This window comes from Hyperoodon ampullatus (genome assembly GCF_949752795.1).
Source record: "Hyperoodon ampullatus genome assembly, chromosome: 2".
Classification (NCBI taxonomy): domain Eukaryota; kingdom Metazoa; phylum Chordata; class Mammalia; order Artiodactyla; family Ziphiidae; genus Hyperoodon; species Hyperoodon ampullatus.
In genome coordinates this window covers 197,063,042-197,086,308 of record NC_136915.1, presented here as the reverse complement: position 1 = coordinate 197,086,308, position 23,267 = coordinate 197,063,042, and the positions used below count along the sequence as shown (strand labels likewise).

General features: G+C 61.6%; 1 protein-coding gene across 1 annotated transcript in view; it reads left to right on the top strand.

Annotated features, from left to right (window-relative positions):
- CACNA1S (calcium voltage-gated channel subunit alpha1 S) overlaps positions 1-23,267 on the top strand; it is a gene marked incomplete at both ends in the record, with an annotated part of 59,621 nt that extends 36,354 nt beyond the window's left edge. Inside the window, 23 exons of the mRNA XM_079696739.1 lie at positions 183-290; positions 2,323-2,375; positions 2,592-2,738; positions 3,157-3,358; positions 3,766-3,924; positions 5,204-5,314; positions 5,947-6,030; positions 11,547-11,603; positions 12,427-12,555; positions 12,716-12,781; positions 13,495-13,586; positions 14,179-14,338; positions 15,322-15,449; positions 16,438-16,534; positions 16,856-16,958; positions 17,710-17,811; positions 18,059-18,183; positions 19,516-19,644; positions 20,328-20,578; positions 21,703-21,788; positions 22,500-22,591; positions 22,770-22,898; positions 23,016-23,267. Of these exons, the coding sequence (XP_079552865.1) occupies positions 183-290; positions 2,323-2,375; positions 2,592-2,738; positions 3,157-3,358; positions 3,766-3,924; positions 5,204-5,314; positions 5,947-6,030; positions 11,547-11,603; positions 12,427-12,555; positions 12,716-12,781; positions 13,495-13,586; positions 14,179-14,338; positions 15,322-15,449; positions 16,438-16,534; positions 16,856-16,958; positions 17,710-17,811; positions 18,059-18,183; positions 19,516-19,644; positions 20,328-20,578; positions 21,703-21,788; positions 22,500-22,591; positions 22,770-22,898; positions 23,016-23,267 (2,862 nt within the window). The remainder of the gene's footprint in view (positions 1-182; positions 291-2,322; positions 2,376-2,591; positions 2,739-3,156; positions 3,359-3,765; positions 3,925-5,203; positions 5,315-5,946; positions 6,031-11,546; positions 11,604-12,426; positions 12,556-12,715; positions 12,782-13,494; positions 13,587-14,178; positions 14,339-15,321; positions 15,450-16,437; positions 16,535-16,855; positions 16,959-17,709; positions 17,812-18,058; positions 18,184-19,515; positions 19,645-20,327; positions 20,579-21,702; positions 21,789-22,499; positions 22,592-22,769; positions 22,899-23,015) is intronic.

Sequence of the window (23,267 nt, the reverse complement as noted above, 5' to 3'; positions counted from 1 at the left end):
GGGCCCATCCCATCCCCTCTGCCCAATGGGAGTGGGGTGTGGCTGGGCAGCTGTGCCCCCATGAGCCCCCTCTCTGCCCCCAACAAGCCGGGAGGTGACTAGGCTTGCGCCCTGGGGGCCCCTTGGCTGGCACGGGCCGGCGAGGGGATGGGGAGAGGTGCCGACCGGGCCTCCCTCCCCAGCACGTGGTGCAGTGCGTGTTCGTGGCCATCCGCACCATCGGGAACATCGTCCTGGTCACCACCCTCCTGCAGTTCATGTTCGCCTGCATCGGCGTCCAGCTCTTCAAGGTGAGCCCCTCCTGCCCTCACTCCCCCAGTTCTGGCTCCAGCTCTTGGGCCGAGGCAAGAGCCCGTCTGTTTCCCTCTAAACGAGGGGAGCCCCAGACCGTGAAGGCAGATGTCCTGAATGCATAGGGGTAAGGCTAAGCCGTGGAGAGCCTGAGTTGGGTTCCTAGGTGACACCCGACCTGGCCCCCGGGGCCCTGCGGGCCACCTGCTGTCTTGCTGGCTCTCCAGGATGAAGGCCCCCACCTGCCGGGCCTGCCAGCACCCAGCCCACTGTCATGCTCTCCACCCCCTCCAGGACACGCCCGCCCCAGCCTCTGCTCCCCCTGAGCCAGCAGGTGTGTCTCCCGCAAGCTTCCGCGGGTGGGGGTCCGTCGTGTCACACTGGGAGCCACCCCGCTTCTGTTCTCACTTTCCTGGGAGAACTCCGCTATTCGTTCCCGCATGGCAATCAGCTTCTCCTGTGCAGCCGACCTCTGGATGCCTCTGGCTCTTAGATCACCTGCAGGACACAGACACGGACACCTGAGGGCACCACCCACATTCATGACACTTCCTTCCATGACCCTGCGCTCCCACCTGCAAAGCACCATCACGATTATGTAAACTCAGTCATTCTTAGACATACAATGGCGTCATCTTACAATCACTCATTCATTCAACAAACATTTATGGAGCATTTCCTCTGGGCCCGGGCCTCTGCTAGGGCTTGAGGGGGCCATGGAGCGAACCCCACAAGGCCCTCTCCATGGGCAGGGGCAGGCTTTGGCGAGGGCCATCAGGGTGGGGCTCCCAGAGGACCTATAGGGGACCGGGTCCTGTTGGTCTCTGTCCTGGAGGGGCGGGAGGGGTGTCTGGACGGAGACAGCTTAGCCGCTTACAGTGGCCTGCACTCGGCCCTATCCCACAGCTCCAGCCTGGGCCGCCCCCCGCCCCATCCCCAGCCTCTGCCTCTGCAGCCTGGGGGCCCTGGGACCCCCTCAGGGCAGAGTCTCTGCAGGACTCATCCTCACCCTGGCACTCACCCGGGCCCCCAAGACGCACTCCCCGAAAGAATGAGTGAGCAGCTGCTCCCCCACCCCCAACCCCCTGTGTGTGTTAGGCTCTGGTTCCCACCCAGACCATAGTCAAACGCCAGGTACAGGTGGCATTTACATCACATTTGTAATGCACTGGTCACGTGTATCCGTACTATATTTGCTTTCTGTACTAGATTGGGCGTTTGGTTTCAAGTGCCCCAAAACCTGCCCGGTGGCCGCAGCATCCTCTGCAGGCTCCTCCCCCAACGCCCCCTGCCTCACCTTCACCCTCTGCTCCGTGACATTAGGGGGAGGTGGTCGGGACGGCAAGAGCCTGCAGTGACAGGGTGGCCGTGCCTTCAGCTGCTCCTGTGTCCCTGGCCAAGGCATTTCCCTCTCCTGACCTTTGAGGGACCCGGACCAGCATCTATGGATTCAAACAATTTAGCCACAGTCAGACCTAGCCATCAACTCCTTTTGTTGAAACAAAATCTTCCGTGGGCGCCCAATATGTGACGTAAATCAAAGGAGAGACTGCTTGGGCTGCAGTCAGCAGAGGGGGTCACAGAGCTCCCCTACTCAGCCTTGGGGGAGCGGGCGTGCCGGGACCCCTGGTCAACTTTGAGATAAGATGTGTCATCCGGGCCCAGCTGGGCTCCATCCCTGCACCGCCCCAGGGCCTGAGAAGGAAGCGGGGGGCAGCCCTCTTCTTGCTCCATGATGGGGGGCCCCAGCAGTGCGGGCAGGGGCAGGGGCCCCTGAGCGGGAGGCAGAGGCCAAGCTGGCTCCGTACTTCCCTTCTCAGGCCCAGCCTGGGGCACTCAGCAAAGCTCATCGTCTGAGGAGCTGGCTCCCAGCCTCACAGCTGTCTGCCTGGCGGGGAGCCCGCGGGTGGCTGAGGGAAGGATGACCTGATGGAGACTGTCCTGGGGCCCTGCCTTCCCTCCTCCCTTCCACCCCATCTTTCCATCCTGTCTCCATGACAACCTGTCTCCCTCCCTCCCTCCTGGATGCAGGGGAAATTCTTCAGCTGCAATGACTTGTCCAAGATGACAGAGGAGGAGTGCAGGTATGTGGGGGGGCGGGGGGCGGGCAGGGTGGCCCTTCTGCAGGGGGCACTGGGAAGCCGAGCCCCTCAGGCTCACAGAAGCCCCTTCCTCGCGTGACCTCGGGAGGGATCCCCGGTCCAGACCTGCCCTCCTCCCCCACACTCACCACCCGGGGCCCAGAGAACGTGGAGGGGGACCCGCGAGCACAGTGCGGTGACCGTGCCTCCCCGCCTCAGGGGCTACTACTATGTGTACAAGGATGGGGACCCCACGCAGATCGAGCTGCGTCCCCGCCAGTGGACACACAACAACTTCCACTTCGACAACGTGTTCTCGGCCATGATGTCACTCTTCACGGTGTCCACCTTCGAGGGGTGGCCTGAGTGAGTGAGGGCAGGGCCCAGAGACGCGGCCACAGGCCGGGGAGGGGCCTGGGAGCCACCCGTGCCCCTGCAGCACGCCGGGCGTCGCGAGGGCTCAGCAGCCACCCTGGCTCTCGTGGCGTGTGCACGGGACCGGGGTGCTGACCGCTCGCTCCAGAGACAGCCCGACCAGGGGTGGCACAGTGTGGGCCTCTCTGCCCGAGTGACTGGGGGAAGCCAGCGCATCCCACAGAGGATGGAAGGCAGGCCCCTTCCGCCTGCTCAGCCTTTCTGGGCAGGCCCCTACCTTCTCCTCCATCCCGTGACTGTCCAGAGGCCCCCCTGGCTCCCCACGGCCGGTGGGACCGAGCCCGCCCTTGCCGGCCTGGCCCTGCCTCGCCGCCCCGCCCAGCACACCTGTGTCCTCTGCCCACCCCAGGCTGCTGTACAGGGCCATTGACGCTCACGAGGAGGACAAGGGCCCCGTGTACAACCACCGCGTGGAGATGGCCGTCTTCTTCATCATCTACATCATCCTCATCGCCTTCTTCATGATGAACATCTTCGTGGGCTTCGTCATCGTCACCTTCCAGGAGCAGGGGGAGACCGAGTACAAGAACTGCGAGCTGGACAAGAACCAGGTGCTGGGCCACCTGCTCCGGGCCTCCCGCCCACCGGGCCGAGGCTCAGGCCAGGGAAAAGGGCCCTTGGGCAGGGGGTGATCCCAGACCCTCCACTGGATGCCCAGCCCCACCTCCGACCCATCTCCCACCTGAAGCAGCACACGGTGGTCAGGTGGGGTCTCCTGTGGACCCGCCGTGATGCCCAGAGCCCCTGGGCTGGCTGAGAGCCGTGCTAGAAATGGGCTGTGATGGTTCCAGGGGAACCCCGGCCCAGTGGAACTCTTCCCCTCAACGGCCCAGCAGAGGCCCTTGGCCACAGCTGCCCTTGGCCTGCTGAATTCAGGGCCCCTCCAGCCTGTGGGCGTGGACGTGGAAGGGGGAGAGGTGGCCCTGGGCACTGACCTGCCCATCGTGTCCCGTCTCAGCGCCAGTGCGTGCAGTACGCCCTGAAGGCCCGCCCCCTGAGGTGCTACATCCCCAAAAACCCGTACCAGTACCAGGTGTGGTACATCGTCACCTCCTCCTACTTCGAATACCTGATGTTCGCCCTCATCATGCTCAACACCATCTGCTTGGGCATGCAGGTAAGGCCCCCAGGGTCCAGGCCCCCCGAGATCAGCGCCCAGCTGGCCAGGGCCTGGGCAGTGCAGGGGAAGTGGGGCTCCAGGCTGACTACCCCCAGTAGACTCTTCCTGGCACCTGCTCTGTGCCAGGCACTGTGCTGAGGTGCCACGTGGGGCAGGGAGGTGGACTGGACGCAGGCCCAGGTGCCAGGCACTCAGCGGTTCATTACGGCCGTAATTCAAGCGCACACGCGGCTGTGGGTGTTCTGGAGCCAGGAGACGGCTGCGCGGGAGGACGGGGCTGTGTGGGAAGCCCAGAGCATCTTCTCTGTTCTCCTCTGCTGTTGCTCATCTGGACGGTGCAGATGTCTGCAGTGTCAGCTCCAGTCCCAAGAAAAGGGGAGCAGGTGCCTCTGAGGAGATGAGCACACTTTACAGACAAGTCATATCAGCAGCGTCGTTATCAAGCCTTAATCAAGCATCTGATCCCTAACGGCCCGCATAAATGGGATCACACAGCAAGGCTCCCTGGCCCCAGAGCCCCAGCCACTGGCAACGACACGACCACACGTTGCCGGTGGGAAGGGTCTGGGAAGGGGGTCGCGGAGCCAGCGGGCCCAGCAGGGACAGGGGCTCACGAGCCATGGCTCACGTGGGGGCCTGAGCTGGGCAGCAGAATCAGGCAGCCTTGCCAAGACGGGGTGGGGCAAGGGAGACGCCAGATCCTTCTACTACCTGGGAAGGTTTTGTGGAGGAAGTGGGGTCGTGTCAACTTTATTTTAAGAAGGGTGAGAGATTCCTGGGAAATGTTACAAGGACATCGATTTCAGGAGGGTCACAGGGGAGGCTCAAGGCGGCTGAGGGCGTTGCTTGGGGCTGCCTCGGGGTCCCGGGGTAGCTTGCAGGCACGGGAGCCTGGTGATCTCAGGTGCCACCTGCAGGTGGCGGCGGTCCCAGCCTCGAACCAGGGGTCTTCCCTCCCGGTCCTGTACCCAAACGGCTCGGGGGAGCCGCTCACAGAGCCCTGCTGGGGGGCCTCCCTCCTGGCCTCCAGGAACAGACGTGGGTGGGTAACCCTGCTCACAAGACCAGGGTCGGCCCCCTCCGCCTCCCCTCACGGCCCTTCGAGGGCAGAGGGCGTAGCCATGGACCTGGTAGGATTCTGCACGTTGCCAGAGCGGGCTCTAGTGTTCTGAGGTTAAAGGAAGGTGGGCAGGGGCCCCGAGGAAGAAAGCAGGGCTCTGGGGGTGTCTCCCCAAGGGGCAGAGCCGGCCCCCAGCCCCTCCCTGTGCCTCCACAGCACTACAACCAGTCAGAGCAGATGGACCACATCTCAGACATCCTCAACGTGGCCTTCACCACCATCTTCACGCTGGAGATGGTCCTCAAGCTCATGGCGTTCAAGGCCAGGGTGAGTCCTGCGGCAGGATGAGGCCTTCCCATGGAGCCCTCACGGCCTCGTCCTACAGGACGCGCTGCCTCCGGCATTTCTGCGCCCGACCTGCTCAGCCCGGGGCAGGCAGGCCGCTCAGGCCGCCAGAACTGGCCGCAGGACTAGATGCGGCTGCCCCTCCCCCGCCCCTCCCTTGAGCCTGTCTTGTGGCCCCCGTTCCCTTCAGCCGCTGAAGAGCAGCCCCCCAGGGCCAGGGAGCATCCACGTCCACTCCCCAGCCGCGACCCCCGTGTCAGGTCTGCCTGTGAGGCCCAGACTGGACTGGGCTTCAAGCGGGGGATGAAGGACTTCCCCGTGCGGACCAGGACCCCAGATCCTGAGTTCCCAGGCACACTGCCCTCCCCTTGGACCACTTTATGCTCTGGAGGGAGGGGAGCGGGAGTGGGTGGGGCCCCGGAACACCCGTGGGAAGTGGCATCTTGGCCCAGCGCTGCCTGGCCCTGCAGCTCTGCATCCCCCCGACAGGGACCACTGCACTCTGCTGGCCTCTGAGCCCCTCCCCTCCACAGCTCACCCCGGGCCCCTCCCCCGGGGCTATTTTGGGGACCCCAGCCCCTCCCTGCACAGCTCACCCCGGGCCCCTCCCCCAGGGCTATTTTGGGGACCCCTGGAATGTGTTTGACTTCCTGATTGTCATCGGCAGCATCATCGACGTCATCCTCAGTGAGATTGACGTGAGTACCGGGCGGGCACAGCCATCGCTGGGGTGGGGCTGAGGCCACAGACCCTTGCGGGGTACCCGCTGCGTGTGCAGCCCGTCACCCCGGGTTACAAGTCCTGTAGAGCAGACAGACACCTCAGATTCCAGGCGCAATGAGTGCGCCGGGCAACCCACAGCAAGCGCCACAGTGGAAGGGAGAGGTCGTCCCTGGGTGGCGTGGTCAGGGAAGGCTTCATGGAGGTGGCGCCATCTGAAGGGGTTCCTGAAGGAAAGGGAGGTGGGAGCAAGCAACACAGGCAGGGCTGCTGCCGGAAGGGCACAGGAGGGAGGCGAATAAACAGAAGTTTCGGGCACGCGGAGAGGTCTGGTTGGTAGAAGCACACGAGCGTGCAGGCCTCGTGTCAGTGTGGGCGCCGCCGGAGGTCTGTGAACAGGCCCGTGGAAGGGTGAAAGCTACGCTTCTAAAGCGTTACCCTGGAGGCGGAGGGCAGAGGTGAGAGCGGCTGCAAGCAGGGGGCACAGTTTGGGAGGCGGTGGTTCATCCACTCCTCAAATACTGAGCGCCTCCCACGGGCTAGAGCCCCGGGGCGGGGCGGCGGGGGAGCGAACGGACAGTGCAAGTGAATCTGTTGCGTGTCGCATGGCCGGTGTGGCCAGCGCATGGGATGAAGAAAACTCAAGCAGGTGGAGCCTTTGAGAGAAGGGAATGGGAGGTAGCGTCGGGTGGTACTGAGCACAGCCCTGCATGAAGCACAGGGTGGGCCACGCGGGGTGGGGGGTGAGGTGGGGAGTGCACAGGCCTGGGTAGGGAGCTCGGAGCACGTGGGCCGGCTGAGGACCAGCGGCAGGCCTGGCGGCTGGGTGAGGAGTGAGCGGCGAGGTGAGCTCAGAGAGAGGGCGGGGGCCCTGGAGAGCCACACTTCTGACCCTGGGGGGAGATGAGAGCCCCGGGGGTGTTTACACCTGGTCTGACCTCAGTTCTCAGAGGATCCCTTGGGCTGCTGTGCTGACAGCAAGCTGTAGGGGACACTAAGGGCCACCCGGGGGGCGGTCAGGAGAGGAGAAGTAGCCAGCAGCTGGATGTGCTTGCAGCCCTGAGCTGATAGTATTTGCTGATGAACTTGATTCAGGGTGAGAGGAAAACTAATCCACGGTGAGTACAAGGATTTTGCCCAAGAAACTGAGCTTCCGTTTGCTGTGACGTGCCAACTCCCAGAGGAGCAGGCATGGGGCGGACACCAAGAGTCCCGCTTGGGGCGTGACCACTCAGGACGCTTGCAGGGCATCCGGATGGAGACACCGCAGCAGGCTTGGATTTATGATCCTGGCACGTAGAGGCTGCTCAGGCTGGGGATCTAAGTCGGAGACCACTGGAGGAACTGGCATTTAGAGTTGTGGGAGGGGGTGAGACCAGCCACGGAGAGAAGAGGGTATTTAGAGAGCGGAGGTCCGGAGGCCGCGCCCGTCGGTGTCCCTCCTGGGAGCCCGGCCGACAGTCACACGGGAATCTCGGGGAAGTGGGCCGAGGAGAGGCACGGCAGGCTGTGAGCCTGGACAGTTCTCTCTTTTTGCTACAAAGAGAAATGGCTTAGAAGGTGGAGGAGAGCGTGCAGCCTAGGAGAGTTTTCTTGAAAATGGGAGAAATTAGAGCACGCCCTGGGCTCATGGGAGGATCAGGCAGTACAGGGGCAACTGCAGGAGCTAAGCCCTTGGGTGAGAGGGCAGGAGACCCTGTGTCCCGGGGAGGGCTGGCTCTGGGAACGGCAGTTCACCCCCGGAGCACGAGGGGCTCCTTGAGAGTCGGGGTGGACGTGAGGACGGGCAGGAGAGCCCACGGCTCCGGGAAGGAAGGCGCCGAGGAGAAGAAGGGTGGAGGGCCGCTTCCACGACTCTGCTCTGGTGCTGGGGTTTGGGTGCTGGTGTGCGCGTGCGGACGAGCCGCGCGGCATTGGAAACGCAGGCCAGGAACCAAGGGTCACTGATTCCAGAAGGTGGCAGCCGCCCCATCAAGGAAGGGAGGGGGTGGCCGAAGCCTGGGGGGTTGAGGCTCCGCAGCATTCCAGCTGGCAAGGCCACGGGGCTTGGGACCAGAGAGCCATCCGTGAGCTGCGGGGTGACAGACAGCAGACTGGGGGACTGGAGCCAGTTACAAGGATGGAGCAGGGGCTGCAGAGCCAGGGAATCAAGGCGGCCAGTTCAGGAAACAGCTTCGCCGGAGTCTGGGGGGAGGCTGTTACTAGAGGGTAGCAGACCCCCTTCAGTTTTTTTCTTTTTTAACATCTTTATTGGAGTATAATTGCTTCACAGTGGTGTGTTAGTTTTTGCTTTATAACAAAGTGAATCAGCTATATGTATACATATATCCCCATATCCCCTCCCTCTTGCGTCTCCCTCCCACCCTCCCTTTCCCACCCCTCTAGGTGGTCACAAAGCACCGAGCTGATCTCCCTGTGCTATGCGGCTGCTTCCCACTAGCTATTTTACATTTGGTAGAGTATATACGTCCATGCCACTCTCTCACTTCATCCCAGCTTACCCTTCCCCCTCCCCGTGTCCTCAAGTCCATTCTCTACATGTGCATCTTTATTCCTGTCCTGCCCCTAGGTTCTTCAGAACCTTTTTTTTTATATATAAGATTCCATATATGTGTGTTAGCATACGGTATTTGTTTTTCTCTTTCTGACTTACTTTACTCTGTATGACAGACTCTAGGGCCAACCACCTCATGACAAATAACTCAATTTCATTTCTTTTTATGGCTGAGTAATATTCCATTGTATATATGTGCCACATCTTCTTTACCCATTCATCTGTCGATGGACACTTAGGTTGCTTCCATGTCCTGGCTATTGTAAATAGAGCTGCAGTGAACATTGTGGTACATGACTCTTTTTGAATTATGGTTTTCTCAGGGTATATGCCCAGGAGTGGGATTGCTGGATCATATGGTAGTCCTATTTTTAGTTTTTTAAGGAACCTCCATACTGTTCTCCATAGTGGCTGTATCAATTTACATTCCCACCAACAGTGCAAGAGGGTTCCCTTTTCTCCACACCCTCTCCAGCATTTACTGTTTGTAGATTTTTTGATGATGGCCCTTCTGACCGGTGTCAGGTGATACCTCATGGTAGTTTTGATTTGCATTTCTCTAATGATTAGTGATGTAGAGCATCCTTTCATGTGTTTGTTGGCCATCTGTATGTCTTCTTTGGAGAAATATCTATTTAGATCTTCTGCCCGTTTTTGGATTGGGTTGTTTGTTTTTTTGATATTGAGCTGCATGAGCTGCCTGTATATTTTGGAGATTAATCCTTTGTCATTTGCAATATTTTCTCCCATTCATTTTGAGGAAACGGGGGGCTGTGGGTGGAGCCAGCATGAAAGAGGGAAGAGACCGCTGAGGAAACTGTTAGGGTCTCACACGAGGTAGAAAAGGATGCGATTCAGAGCCCTGGGAAAAGATGAGTGTAAGACAGAAGCCGTGAGGAATGCAAAGTGTGAAAGGGGGCAGGGTGTGGGGGAGGAGGGCAGGCAGCGTCCATGCTGGGTACCTCGAGGGCATCTGAGGAGCAGGCAGAGTCCTCCGGGAGGGAGGGCGGTGGGTGTGACAGTGTGACTTCCCTCTGAGGGACAGCTGCTGTCATGAACCCACCGCAGGAAGCCGATGGGGCTGCCACACTGCCAGGAGGCAGGGGTCTGAGTCTGGGCGGGGGGATGGGGGTGGTGGCGAGTGCCCAGTTTCTCCCTGGAGTCATGCTTGGCAGCCCTGAGGCCTGGAACACGGGGTCAGATGCCAGGATCGTTGTGGTCTTGAGGGCCGGCTCGTTGGGTCTCAGTACAAGTAGCCAGTATGTGAGCCCAGGAGCTGGCCCAGGAGAGACAGAGGGGATGAGGCCTGGGGGTGGGATGAAAAGCAGCAGGGCGTGGGCTGGGGGTTCTGCCGGAGGGCAGGTCCCAGAGCCAGAGGTTGAAGCCCCAAGGAGTCCCCTCCCCCCACCCCCAGAGTGCCTGCCAGGGGCAGCCGGGAGGAGGGGCGTGGGGAAGAGCATCCTGTATCCAAGCAGGCCCGGAGCGGGCAGGCCGAGGGGGGCAGGCTGCCTTCTGGGCAAACCAGGGCACCTGCTGGGAAATAGCCCCCCAAAGGCCCCAGGGTCTGAGAGCAGCACTTCTCACCAGCGCAGTCTCAGCTCAAATTACAAATTACTTCTTGGAGTTTTGAGGTCTGTGCCGGGGAGTCTGGGGTACATCAGAGCAGTGTGTTTGGTGCAGGAGGACCGAGGGCGTCGTTGGTCACCTTTTGGCTTTTAGGGACAGCAGATGCCCCTAACCAGGACTGTTTGCTTGAAGTCATGTTAAGACTTTGAATTAAAATACTGATTTATATTCCTGTCGTATATACCGGGGAGCAGACTAGGGCGGCACCATCCGTTAGCACTCCCTGCAATCCCGGTTTTGCTCCGTCCAGTGCAGTAGCCACGAGCTGCAAGTGTCTACTGGTCACTTGAAATGTGGCCAGTGCAACTGAGGAGATGAATTTCTAAGTCTATGTAATTTTCACTGTAACCCAAAGAGCCACGTGTGGCTGGTGGTACCATGTTGGCTGCACAGGCCTGGAACGTGGCTTGTCACCCCTGGCTGCGTATGAAATCACCTGGGGTGCATTTACACCCGGAAGCCAGGCCCAGGCCCCAGGAGCTGACTTACTCGGCCGGGGTGGGGACCCAGCATTCTGATGCCCAGCCTGGGCTGAGAACCAGTGTTCCAGGTGAAAGCTGCCCTGGAGAACGCTGCTTGGTGGGGAAATAGCATACTGGGAACCAGTCCCCCCACAAGTAATTAGGAGATAAAGCAATGATTCCCCATCCCAGGACTCCAGAAACAGGGCTTCTCCTGAAATGTGGCCCAAGGGAGGAGCTCAGAGTAAACAGGAACAAAGGCCACTCCCCGCACCCCGTGCCCACCCTTTAAGGGCCCGGCCCTGAGATGGAAGCCTAGGTCCTGCTCCCAGGTGGGGGGCTGGGGTGTGTGGGCAGAGATGCATCTGCTGGGGGGCCTCAGACTCCCCCAGAGGGCCTTTGCCACAGAGGATGGGACCCCGGTAAGGGCCTCAGCAGCACAAGGGAGCTGGCCAGCACCCCTGGACTCAGGAGACAGGGGTGTGACTCCCCTTGTGACCATGAGCAGGTACTTTCCCACGTGCCGCCCCCCATACGGCCCCAGCATCACAGACCCCAGACACACAGGTTGCATCTTGGAGGTGAGAAGGGACCTGCCCGTCTTCGGTCTTCCCTCCTCTCCTTGCTCCCTTGCCCCCAGCCTGTGGCCTCACTGTCCCCACAGCTTCGTCCTCAACACCCACCCGCCCGACCCTGACCGGCAGCCGCTAGGGGCCTCTCACCCCCTGCCTCTCTGCCTTGTTCTCTCTTTAACTCTTATGTGGTCTGTGCTCTCTGACGCCTCTCCTCACCTCCCTCCCACCGTGTCCCTCCTCTCTCTCCTCCCCCAACCCCCTCCTCTCTCTCTCTACAGACTTTCCTGGCCTCCAGCGGGGGACTGTATTGCCTGGGTGGCAGCTGCGGGAACGTTGTAATTCCAGGCTGCATGAGCCTGCAGGGCTCGCCCGCCAGCTCTGCCCTGCAGCGTGCATGCTCGGGCCTGGCTGCTGGACTGCATGAGGCAGACGCACTCAGGGCCCCCTGCCCCAAGCAGGCCCCAGAGGGTCCGGGTGGGGACTGGTGGGAGCTCTGTGCTACTAGAATGTGCATGGATGCAGTGGCTTTCTCGGAGCCCTGGGAAACAGGGCCTCTGTGCTGTTGGGAACATCCAGAGAGAACTGGGTGATACAGAACCTTAGTGACAGGTCACCAGCATCAAGCCTGTGGGGACACGGGACGCCGGGCAGGGGGCTCTCCCTGGCGGAGTCATCCAGTGTCTAAGGCTGGCACGTGGGCAGAGGCCTCCCGGCTTGGGACAGCCCTGTGTGGGGCAGGGTGTGGCCACTGAATTGATGGCCGCAGAGCAGCTGAGCTTCTGGGAGACTTTGCACTGGGTGGACACTAGGGGAGGGCCGGGAGAGCTGCCAGGGTCCTCGGCTGAGTGGCAGCTCGGGGAGGAGGTGGGATGAGGCAGGAGCCCCAGAAGAGCCGGCGCCGGGCCTGGCCGCCGCCTCCCCGGGGGCAGAATCGCTGTCCACGCCGCGCACTGCTTGGCGCCCAGCCCGCCTCACCACCAGCGGAGCAGACCCGGGGCCCTGAGCGCCCCCGGGAGGGCCAGCACGAGTGCTCAGCAGGGGCCGCGGGGCGGGCTGGGAGTCCCCCACCACGACTCGACCGCGCACTCTGCCCCGCCCTGCCTGCCTGCCCTCACCCCTGCCCCGGCCCCAGACTGATCCTGGGGCTGCGCCCCGCAGGACCCCGACGAGAGCGCCCGCATCTCCAGCGCCTTCTTCCGCCTGTTCCGCGTCATGAGGCTGATCAAGCTGCTGAGCCGCGCGGAGGGCGTGCGCACGCTGCTGTGGACCTTCATCAAGTCCTTCCAGGTGTGCGGCCCCGCCCACCCACGGGGTTTGCTCTGCGGGGGCCGCGGGGACGATCGTGCCGCCCAGGCCGCGGTGTCCCGGTGAACGTGAACGAAGGGAGGGCAGGGCTGCGGGGCAGGCGGCGGAGCCCTGCGCCCTGAGCCTCCGTCGTCGCCCGCAGGCCCTGCCCTACGTGGCTCTGCTCATCGTCATGCTCTTCTTTATCTACGCGGTCATCGGCATGCAGGTGAGTGAGGGGCGGGCGGGGCGGGGAGCCTCCGGAGGCCTGGCCGGCGTGCAGCCTGGACCCTTCCCCCGTCCGGCCTCCCGGCAGCCCTGGGCTCAGCTGCAGGACCAGAGAAGGAGGTGGTCCCCAGACGGCGCAGCGTTAGTCAAGCAGAAGCAGCGCGAGGCGTGGAGCGGGGGAGGCTTTGTGGGCAGACGGACAAGGGCCCGATGGCTCTCCAAGGCCCCGATGGCTCTCCAAGGCCCCGTCAGAGGTTCGGGTGGTCTCAGCCTGCGTTCTCCTGGAGCACCCTGCTCCCCACATTGAGTCCCTGACTGGCTTTTGGTTAGGAAAACTGGCCACACCCCCAGATTTCTTTGGCTCGAGGGGAAGAACTTCACCCAACCTTGATAATACAGGTGACCCTTGAACAACGCAGGTTTCAACTGCGCGTGTCCACGTATCCGCGATTGTTTTGGTAAATACGTACTACGGTACCACACGATTTGCGGTTGTCTGAACCGTGGATGCGGAGCCCCGGATACGGAGGGCCCAAGGGCTGACTGTAAAGTTATACCCCTGCGATGTGCAAGGGCCAACTGCAGCCCAGTTCGTCTGGCTTCAGGTCTGACGGGGCCTGAAGTGGAGGGGATTTGGAGGAAGTAGGGGGCAGTGGGAGACGGGCTGGGGGAGACCTGTGCGGGTGCCACCGTCGCGGGCTTCCTGATCTGCAGATGCTCGGGAAGATTGCCCTGGTGGACGGGACCCAGATCAACCGGAACAACAACTTCCAGACCTTCCCGCAGGCTGTGCTGCTGCTGTTCAGGCAAGAGGCCCCAGCTGTCCCCGCCCCTCCCCTAGCCCGCCGGGGCAGGCTGGCTTCATGTGTGTGGGCCCAGCGCGCCGAAGCGCCAAGGCTCTGCTGTCCTTTTCGGAGGCTCACCCCCGTACAGCCAGAGCCACTGTTTAAATCGTTTTTGTGCGAGTGGCCCTCGTCTTCACTGTGCCCTGGGGGTCGAAAAGGAGGCAGCCGGTCCTGAGTGGGTCCTGCAGATCGCCCCACCCTCATTGCACCGAGGCGGGCGCCGGAGCTCGAATGTCCCTTGGGGGGAGGCGGAGGCCTCGCCGACCCCGGGTCAGCTCTCTTGCTCTCTTGCTTCCCCAGCGCTGACTTGAGTCCTGGACTGATTTTGTCCCTCTGTCCAGGAAGCCCCCTTTCTTTGTTCAGTTCCTGCCTGGGGTGCCCCACGAGGGGTAGAGTTGGGGGGGACTGCATGCAGCCCGGGGCCCAGTGGGGCCTGGCTCACACTGGGCAGCACGTGAGCCCGGGGTCCTCAGGGGCGCCCGGCCTGCTCCCCACGGCGCCCCGCTCCCCGCCGCTGCCCAGAGTGAGAGGCCCACGGCGCCCTGCCTTCCAGGTGTGCCACGGGTGAGGCGTGGCAGGAGATCCTGCTGGCCTGCAGCTACGGGCAGCTGTGCGACCCCGAGTCGGACTACGCCCCGGGGGAGGAGCGCACCTGCGGCACCGACTTCGCCTACTACTACTTCATCAGCTTCTACATGCTCTGTGCCTTCCTGGTGAGGCCCGAGGGCGGGGCGGCCGGGCTGCGGGGAGATGCGCTGAGGCAGGGTGATGCCCCGCCCACCCACTCCCGTCGCCTCTGTCTCTCCAGGGACCTAGCTCAGGGACTCAGGAGACGGGACTCTGGCCAGGGTGTCCCTGTTCTGGTCATCCTGGGTGTGGCTTCGTTTTCTGAGTGCGTTTGCATGCTCCAGAGGAGTTGCTAAGAGCTTGGCCCTTTTTTGCTGTTGTTGTTAGCGATTAGTAATCGAAAGAATTTAGTGAGGCTCTACCCTAAAACAGAGTAAAGTCTATTCCAGTCAAGCCAGTAAATTTCAGTAAAGCCGTTCGCCCCTCCCTCTTCCCTGGAAGAGGCGGTTGCCCCCCAGTGAGGAGGCTGAGACTCCGGAAACGAGGTCCCGAAGGAGGTAGCAGTGGGCTCGGAAACAGAGCACAGGTGGCTTTGAGGCTCCAGGGCTGCTGTCTGCACTCGAGGGAGACAGAGAGCCCCCAGCCCCAGGCCCTCGCTCTGCACTCTTTTTCTTTTCTATGTTCACTAAGACGCTTGCTTGAGCGTCTAACGTTCCCTGGGCTCAGTGCAGGGGACAGAAAGGTGAGCAGGACACAGCCGTAGCCCTGAAGGTGCTCACTGAGTGCCACCTTGCATTTCAAAGGGACACCCAACAATACAAAACAGGCAAGAGCAGCACAGGGGCGTTGATGGCGGGGGGGAGACCAGCATCCCTCTGGGGGGCAGACGAGAGGCTGAGGTTGGGGTTTTTAAGGATGAGCCCCAGGAGCCCCGGCAGAGGACACCGTGTGGGCCGGAGCAGAGTGACACAGGCTGCTCGCGTGCGGGACGTAGTCGCCAGAAGGGCTCGGAGGCAGGGCCCAGGCAGGGAGAAGCTACGGACCCCAGACCCCGTGGGCACCCCCATTACCCCCCCACCCCGTGCCACCTGGCTTTCCGAGCCGGGAGCCCATGGTTCTCCTCCTGCAGATCATCAACCTCTTTGTGGCGGTCATCATGGACAACTTTGACTACCTCACACGGGACTGGTCCATCCTGGGCCCTCATCACCTGGACGAGTTCAAGGCCATCTGGGCAGAGTATGACCCAGAGGCTAAGTGAGTTCCTCCTGCAGGCTCTGTGCTGGGCCCTCCCTCAGCCGTCCACTCCTCTGGTCTAGACCCCGTCCTGGAGTCCGACAGCGAGTCCCTCTCCAGTCTAAGGAGAAGGAGAGGGCTGCCCCTCCCTTTATTATCCGAGGGCCCGGATCAGAGACTTGGAGTTCCTCAGGGTTGGGAGGGATCCTACAGCCTCAGAAGCCCCCTTGCCTTTATTGGGAGATGGTCATCCAGCTTCGCTTGGATGCTTCTAGGAGCAGGGAACTCACTACATCCCCAGGCAGTTTAGGCCCCGGCTACTCAGAGTGTGGTCCACTGACCAAGAAGCTGAGCTCTATAAAGATGCAGAACCCCACCACACCTCCCCGGCCTCACCCCAGAATGACGGAATCAGAATCCGCATTACCTTTAACCTGGCCCTCGGGACATTCGGGTGCACTTTAACACCGGGAAGCACATCTGCCTTACCTTCTTTCTAAGAAGGTAATAAGCTCACATTCGATGACTGTTTCCCAGGTGTCAGGTGCTGTGCCAACCACGACATACTATCTCACTTAATCTCCCAACCTATGACACGGTCTCCAGCTCCCTACCAGTCCCTGGAAGTGAGCTTCCACCTCCCTTGATCCATACCCTCTACTTCTATTAATACATCCCAAGAGCCCCCAGGCAGCTTGACTAAAACCCAGCGAAAGCCCCACCATGGGAGAAATGAGGTCCGGATTCCAGCCCGGAGATCCCATGTCTGAGGGGATTCTGGCCTCTTACCACCCCCCAAAAAAGAGAGCCCATTCCTGGTGGTGGGCAACAGTGAATTCAAACATCGTTTCTTCTTTAAAACGGACACTCAGCTTCCACTCCCTAAGCATGGTTGGAAATCAGGAAGCGTCCCCCTGTCTCCCGGCTCCCCTGCCCTGGGCCGTTCTCTGAGCAGGAAGGGAGGTCGGGGTGGGGCTGCCAGGTGCCCGGGTCTGGTGTCCTCCTGCAGGGGCAGAATCAAACACCTGGACGTGGTGACCCTGCTGCGAAGGATCCAGCCCCCTCTGGGCTTCGGGAAGTTCTGCCCCCACAGGGTAGCATGTAAGGTAACCAGAGCTGCCAGCGAGGGGTGCCCCCCACCTGGCCCACACCCCCGGGAGGAAGAGGCACAGGGGCCCTGGGGCAGGGACACTGGCGAGGGCCCGACTGGCTGAGTCATTTTAGAGCAGTCGTCTCCTGGGTCCCCACATCCCTGGGACCTAAACTCTCAACAGTGTCTCCAATTCATCCTCCCCTCCGTCACGGAGGGCGTCCTGCTCATCCTCACCCCAGCGCCCGGTCCCCTCCCCTGCCGGCCCCCAGACCGGGTGAGGATGAACCCCTGGCTCAGGGGTCCCGGCCTGGCAGTGAGCCCCCTCTCTGCACAGCGGCTGGTGGGCATGAACATGCCTCTGAACAGCGACGGCACCGTCACGTTCAACGCCACTCTCTTCGCCCTGGTCCGCACAGCGCTCAAGATCAAGACGGAAGGTGCGGGCAGTCCCCTCCTCTCAGGGGCTGAGTTTTCTAGCGGATTCTACCAGAATCTGAGCTAAAGGTCGGAATCAAGAGTCACGGGGAGAAGCAGAGGGGGGACCCAGGCCATGGCCACAACGTTCTCATGCCCCTCAGGGCACAGCGGGAGCCCCCAAATTCTGCAGGGCAAAGGTCACCAAGGCTCTGTTCCCACACAGCCGGGTCTGATGCGGGTGGGCCAGGGAGTGACGGGGTGAGCACGGGGGTGGGACCCCCCGGGATCTGCTGGACCGCCGCTGGGTTCGCACGGGGCCCCACTGAACCTGCAGGCCCCCCTGCCGGGAGGACAGACGGGATGGGAGGGGGGAGGAGATGGGGGTGTCCCTCACGCAGGGACCCAGCGGCATCAGAGCTACCGCCCAGGTGAGCAGGACCATCGCAGGCATGAAGCAGAGGAGGAGGACGGCTGCCTGGAGGAGGCGGGACAGACCACGGGGTGTGGGGGATGGAGGGCTGCTGGGCGGGCGGAGGGGAGGATGGGAGGCGAGAGCCTCTGCAATCAGCCACTCCAGGTGCTGGGAGCCGAGGCCTGTGGGGAGTGCGTATGTGACCCGAGGGTCGGGCCGCCCCAGGGGAACAGCGATGCCCTCCCCACAAAGCAGCCGCCACAAGGGAAAACCCAGCCAACATTTGCTGAGCGAGAGGTTCGGGGAGTGCTAGGTGGCTTTGTCAGGTGCGGTTGGCTTGGCCTGTCCCTTGCCCCCAGGTAACTTCGAACAGGCCAATGAGGAGCTGCGGACCATCATCAAGAAGATCTGGAAGAGGACCAGCATGAAGCTCCTGGACCAGCTCATCCCTCCCATAGGAGGTGGGTGCCGCTTTGGGAGACCAGAGGTGGCCGAGGACAGGGGAAAGGTCGCTTCCAGGGAGCCCCATGGGAGTCTGAGAGCAGCCTGGCCCTCCGTGAATGCCTTGGGTGGACCCCATAGCAGCCATCGGGGTCACATTGGCAAGCAGAGGAGGGGGCGCGAGGGGCACCTGGACCCGGCTACGTTTGGCCTGCACGCTGACCCCAGCCTCAGATGCCCACCGGCCCCTGTTGCCCACCCTTACAGATGACGAGGTGACGGTGGGGAAGTTCTACGCCACGTTTCTCATCCAGGAGCACTTCCGGAAGTTCATGAGGCGCCAGGAGGAATATTATGGGTACCGGCCCAAGAAGGACACCGTGCAGATCCAGGTAAGCCCATGCCGAGCACCAGGGAGCTCCACTGCTGAGATGGTCTCGAGACTCCAGCTTCTTCTCTGTGTCCTTGGGGGCAGTGGTGGAGGCAGAGAGGGCAGGACGGAGCCGGGATGAGTAGGGGGAGAGATGACAGCTCTGGATGGAAGATGCTTCGACCTCAAGGGAAGAACCAGGAGCCCTTCCAGCCCTGGATGCTACGACCCAAAACCATGGTCCTGTCCCCTGAACACAAGGGAGAGATTTAGGTTAGGTGAAAGCAGTGGTCTCCGAAGAGGACAGGCTTCCTGGGGGAGGGGAGGTGCTTGAGAGGGCCCATTGGGTACGCAAAGAAACGTAGAGCTTTGGGTCATCTTGCCTGTTTTTAATTTCAATTTTTTATGTTAAGTATAACGCACCTAAAGGATACATTCAAAAAATATTCACGTATTTGGGCTGTGTGTTCAAAAACGTATCTCAATTTTTACTTTGAAACGATCTCACAATTTTAAAAGTTGCATGTATGTACAAAAAAAATTTCCTTTCTGAACCGTTTGAGAGTCATTCCCATCAACCCAGAACAGGTCAGCGTGTATTTCCTGCCAACAAGGGCATTCTCCTCCATAACCCTCCTACGTAACCATGATGCAGCCACTAAAATCAGGAAACTGAGGCATTAGTCCCATGGAATCCTCAGGCCCCATGCAAGTTGCACCAGTGGTCCCAATAATGTCTTTTATGGCAAAAGGATCGGATCCAGAATCACACAGTGCGTTTAGTTGTCACGTCTCTTTAGTCTGTAGTCCCTCAGTCTTTCCTTGAAATGACCTTGACACTTTGAAGATTCCCAGCCAGCACGTCCCTCGGTCTGGGTTTGTGCAGTGTTGCCTCGTGACAGATTGAGGGCTTGCATCTTGGACAGGAATGTCCCAGAAGTGATGCTGCCTTGTCATTGCAAACTGTCAGGTGACACCAATCTTGCTTTGTCCCGTTGCTGGTGATATGAACTTTGATCAGCTCAAAAAATGGTATAAATGTCACGTGCCATCGGAAGAGATCATTTGTCTAAAAGACTGTACTGATGAGAGGATTTCCCAGCCTGGAGGCCTAGGCGGGGGATGAAACCCCCTGTGAAGCCTAGAGAAGATGCCTTGGGAGCCATCAGGGTTTGGACTATCCCGGCGGCCAGAGCAGGAGCCCAGGGGGATCGAATGGGCAGGAGGGGGTGGGGCTGAGCTGGGCCTTCAGGGAAGCCCTGGTTTCCGGGATTAGAAACGGGGGAGGCCGTGAGAAGCAGTGCATCCTCCCCTCCTGGCCTGGAGGGGCCACTGAGTCCCTCTCTGTCCCCAGGCCGGACTGCGGACCCTTGAGGAAGAGGCAGCCCCTGAGATCCGCCGCACCATCTCGGGAGACCTGACGGCCGAGGAGGAGCTGGAGAGAGCCATGGCGGAGGCCGCGATGGAGGAAGGGATATTCCGGGTGAGTGAGGCCCTGGCCACGCCAGTGCGTGCGCATTCCAGGCCAGGGAGCGGAAGGGAGGCCAGGAGCCCCGCCGCGCAGAATGGGGGGGCTGAGGATACCCGCCGCCCGCACCTCCCAGGACTCTGAACCAATGACCCACCTACTTGAGGTGTCACATCCTTCCCACCTTCCTCTGCCCAGCCTCCCTGGCCTCCCCTCCCCACAAGCCTGAGGCAATGTCCATCCATCCGAAGCCCCCATTATCAGATGCCCCAGCTGCTTCCTGTCTCACCGTCCTCCCTCCTAGAGCTGGAGGGTCCCTCACGACCACCCAGCTGAACCTTCTGGGTTATTCATGAGGAAATGGTGGCCCAGAGAGACCGTCTGAATCCAGTACCGCTCAGCAAGTTACTTTCGGAAGTGGGGCTAGAGCCCGTCCTCCAGACTGCCTGGTTCCGGGCTCCCCGACACCCTGCATTTCCCGTCCTGGTGTCTGGTCCCCGTACACTTCTTAGGGGTGTCCCGTGTACCCCATCAAACTGAGCACGCCCTGAGGGCGATGGTCTCTTCTCCGGCCTCACAGCCCCCTCTGTTCTCCTGGGGCCTTGTTCCCGGCGCTGTCTGTCGTCCAGGGTGGCAGCCCCCGCGCATCCATCCCTGGTCCCTGGTCTCAGTCCCTCCCCTGTCCTCCTCGCCCCCAGAGGACCGGAGGCCTGTTTGGCCAGGTGGACAACTTCCTGGAAAGGACCAACTCCCTGCCTCCACACATGGCCAACCAGAGACCCCTCCAGTTTATTGAAACAGAGATGCAGGAGCTGGAGTCGCCCGTCTTCTTGGAGGACTTCCCTCAACATCCAAGCACCAACCCTCTTGCTCGTGCCAACACCAACAATGCCAATGCCAACGTTGCCGGTGGCAACAGCAACCATGGCAACAGCCCAGCATTTTCCAGGTAGTGGTGGCAACCATCAGCCTGGCATGTAGGGGCTGGGGTGAGACTGGGCAGACATGGTTAGTGGGCTCCGGGCCTTTGGGGGCACCCCGAACTGTGGAGGGTGTGCTTTGCTTGCCTTGCGCCCTTTGGGGTCCAGCCCACGCCTTGCTGCGCAGGAGGCCGGCCTGGCCGGCAGAGACGAGTATAGCCAGCAGGGGGCAGCCTCGGGTCGGTGTCGGTCAGTGCCCAGAGGTGCTTTTCTTCCGTGGCCTTGGCGGGTCCCGGAAAGGCACACGTTAGGTTAGAAGGAGAGGGCACATCCTACGAAACCTGAATTAAGATTCAACCCTTGGATCTGGGTTCCAGGTGGATCCCATGTCACCAACCCAGGGCTGAATATAATCTGTGATTACATGAGTGTCAGGAAAAACAGCAGGATGAGCAGAGAGGGTCTCAGCCATCGTGGCCTATGGGCTGGACTCCAAGCAGAGCTTCTATTCTAGACAGAGGGCCCAGGGACTGGGCGTCTCCTTGGCCCAGAGAGGCTGGGTTCCCCTGCCTCAGGAATGGGCGGGACAGGGCAGAGGCCAGGGGAACCACTACTTCCCAGGCTGGGGCTGCCTGCACCCCCTTCTGGCCTGAGACCCCTCAAATTCAGCCCACAAGTCTTGGAGGGCGCCTGCACGTGGGGTCACCGTGGTGCTGGGTGCTGTGGACGTGCAGACCCGGCCCGGCCCCCAGAGGATCGCAGTCTTGTTGGGAGAATGTGCCATGTGATCCGACTGTGACCAATTGATGTCAAAAAGTAGGTCCTGAGCAGCCAGAGGGCCCAGGACCTCACTGGTTAGGGGCATGGAGGAAGCTTCCAGAACTGTGGGCTCTGGGCGGGACACCCCGCGACCAGATGTGAGGGCTCCTGGGTGATCCACGTGCAACCGAGGTTGAGACGCAGTGTCCTCAGGGGTGTGAGGCCCGAGCTGGGCAGGTGTGGGAGGGGCCAGAGAGCAAAGGGGTGCAGATCGGAGGAGAGGAGGCTGGCCACTCCACAGCGATGGGCCTAGACCCTGAGGGAAAGGGTGTGGGGACCACAGAGGGCAGGGGTGGGGGAGCCTGTAGCCCCATCAGCCGTGCTTCCATTTCAGCGTCCACTCTGAAGGGGAGCTCCCAGGGGGCACAGAGACGCCTGCCACCAGAGGAGGAGCCTCCGGCCGGCCCCAGGGGGCCCTGGGTCAGTCTCTCCTGTGCTCCCGAGGGGCTGACCTTCTCCCAGGAAGGCCTGGGGAGCCGCTCTTCCGTCCAGTTGGGGAGCCTGCGGCCGGGAGGGCTGGGAGCCTGTGGCGATGGGAACCAGCTCCTCACCCAGGCAGAGGAAGGGGGCCACCCAGGTGACTGAGGGAGCCGGGGGCGGGTGGTGCACTGTGAAAGGGCCCTCCCTGGCACACCAGGAAGCTCGGACCCCTCCACCCCGGCTGAAGACAGCCCTGGACACACTGACACCTCAGCTCTGCCTTTCAGCAGATGACCTGGCAGCCTCTCAGTGGGTCCTGGACCGCTGTGTGTGACAGTAGGGGCCTGAGGAGGCTGGAGTTCACAGGAGACGAGGGTGCTTGTTGTATTCCCCAACACAGACGCACATGCGCGCACACACATGCACAGTCACACGCACACAAACACAAGATCAGCTTGGCCAAAGCTGGTCAGGCTCTGGCCCTGATCCCCTCCCAAACCCACAAGGACAGGGACCAGGGCACATAGAGTTGGGGGGATGGGCAGTGGGGAGTCCTGCCAGGCCTGGGGTGGGCTGGGCCTCGGCATGTGTCACCCTCTAGGACCCCGAGGATCTCAGGGCGGGGCTGACTGCCCAAGGGGAGCTCTGTGGACCCAGGGCTCCCAGCAGGAGTCAGCAGCCCCTCTGACCCTCGGCCCACCGTGCCCACAGGACCCCACAGCAAGTCCCATGGGGAGAGGCTGCAGGGACAGCTGCCCCGGAGGGCGATACCCGGAGCTCAGGCACCTGCCGCCCCCCGCCAGGTAATGGGCCAGAGGCCGGGGAGCTTTCAGTGGTAATTCAACAGCAGAAGGGACGGGACCCCTGGTCCCCCCCTTCCTGGGGGTCTTGGCTGGGGCTCCCTCTGAAGAGTCGGGGCTTCCTGATCCCAGTGGGCTCCGGCATTCCTGAGGGGTCTTTGCTTCTGTGCACCTGGAACAGCTTGTGGGGACAGAGTCTCTGGTGCCCGAGGAGAGGAGCCCCACCCCAGGGTCCCTGCCCGAGGAAGCGCTCCCCAAGGATGGTTCTCCCGGGTGCCCGGCCCCAGCCATGGCCCAGCTGATCCGAGAGGTGAGCGGGGCTAGGAAGGCACTGGACTGCATCCTGGGGTGGCCCTGCAATGGCCTGGGGTGGAGAGGGGCTGAGGCTCCGCGGGAAGACCCACCCGGCCGCCTTTCGCGTCTGCAGGCTCTGGTTCGAGGGGGCCTGGACACCTTGGCGGCTGATGCTAACTTCGTCATGGCAACGGGCCACACCCTGGTGGAAGCCTGCCAGATGGAACTGCAGGAAGTGGAGGTGGCAGCCGCCGAGCTTCTGAAGGGACGAGAGACCCTGGAGGGTGTGGCCGGTGCCCAGGGGTGTTGGAGCCTCACGTCCTCCCTGGGAAGCCTCGACCAGCATCAGGGCTCCCAGGAGACCCTCATTCCCTGCAGGCTGTGA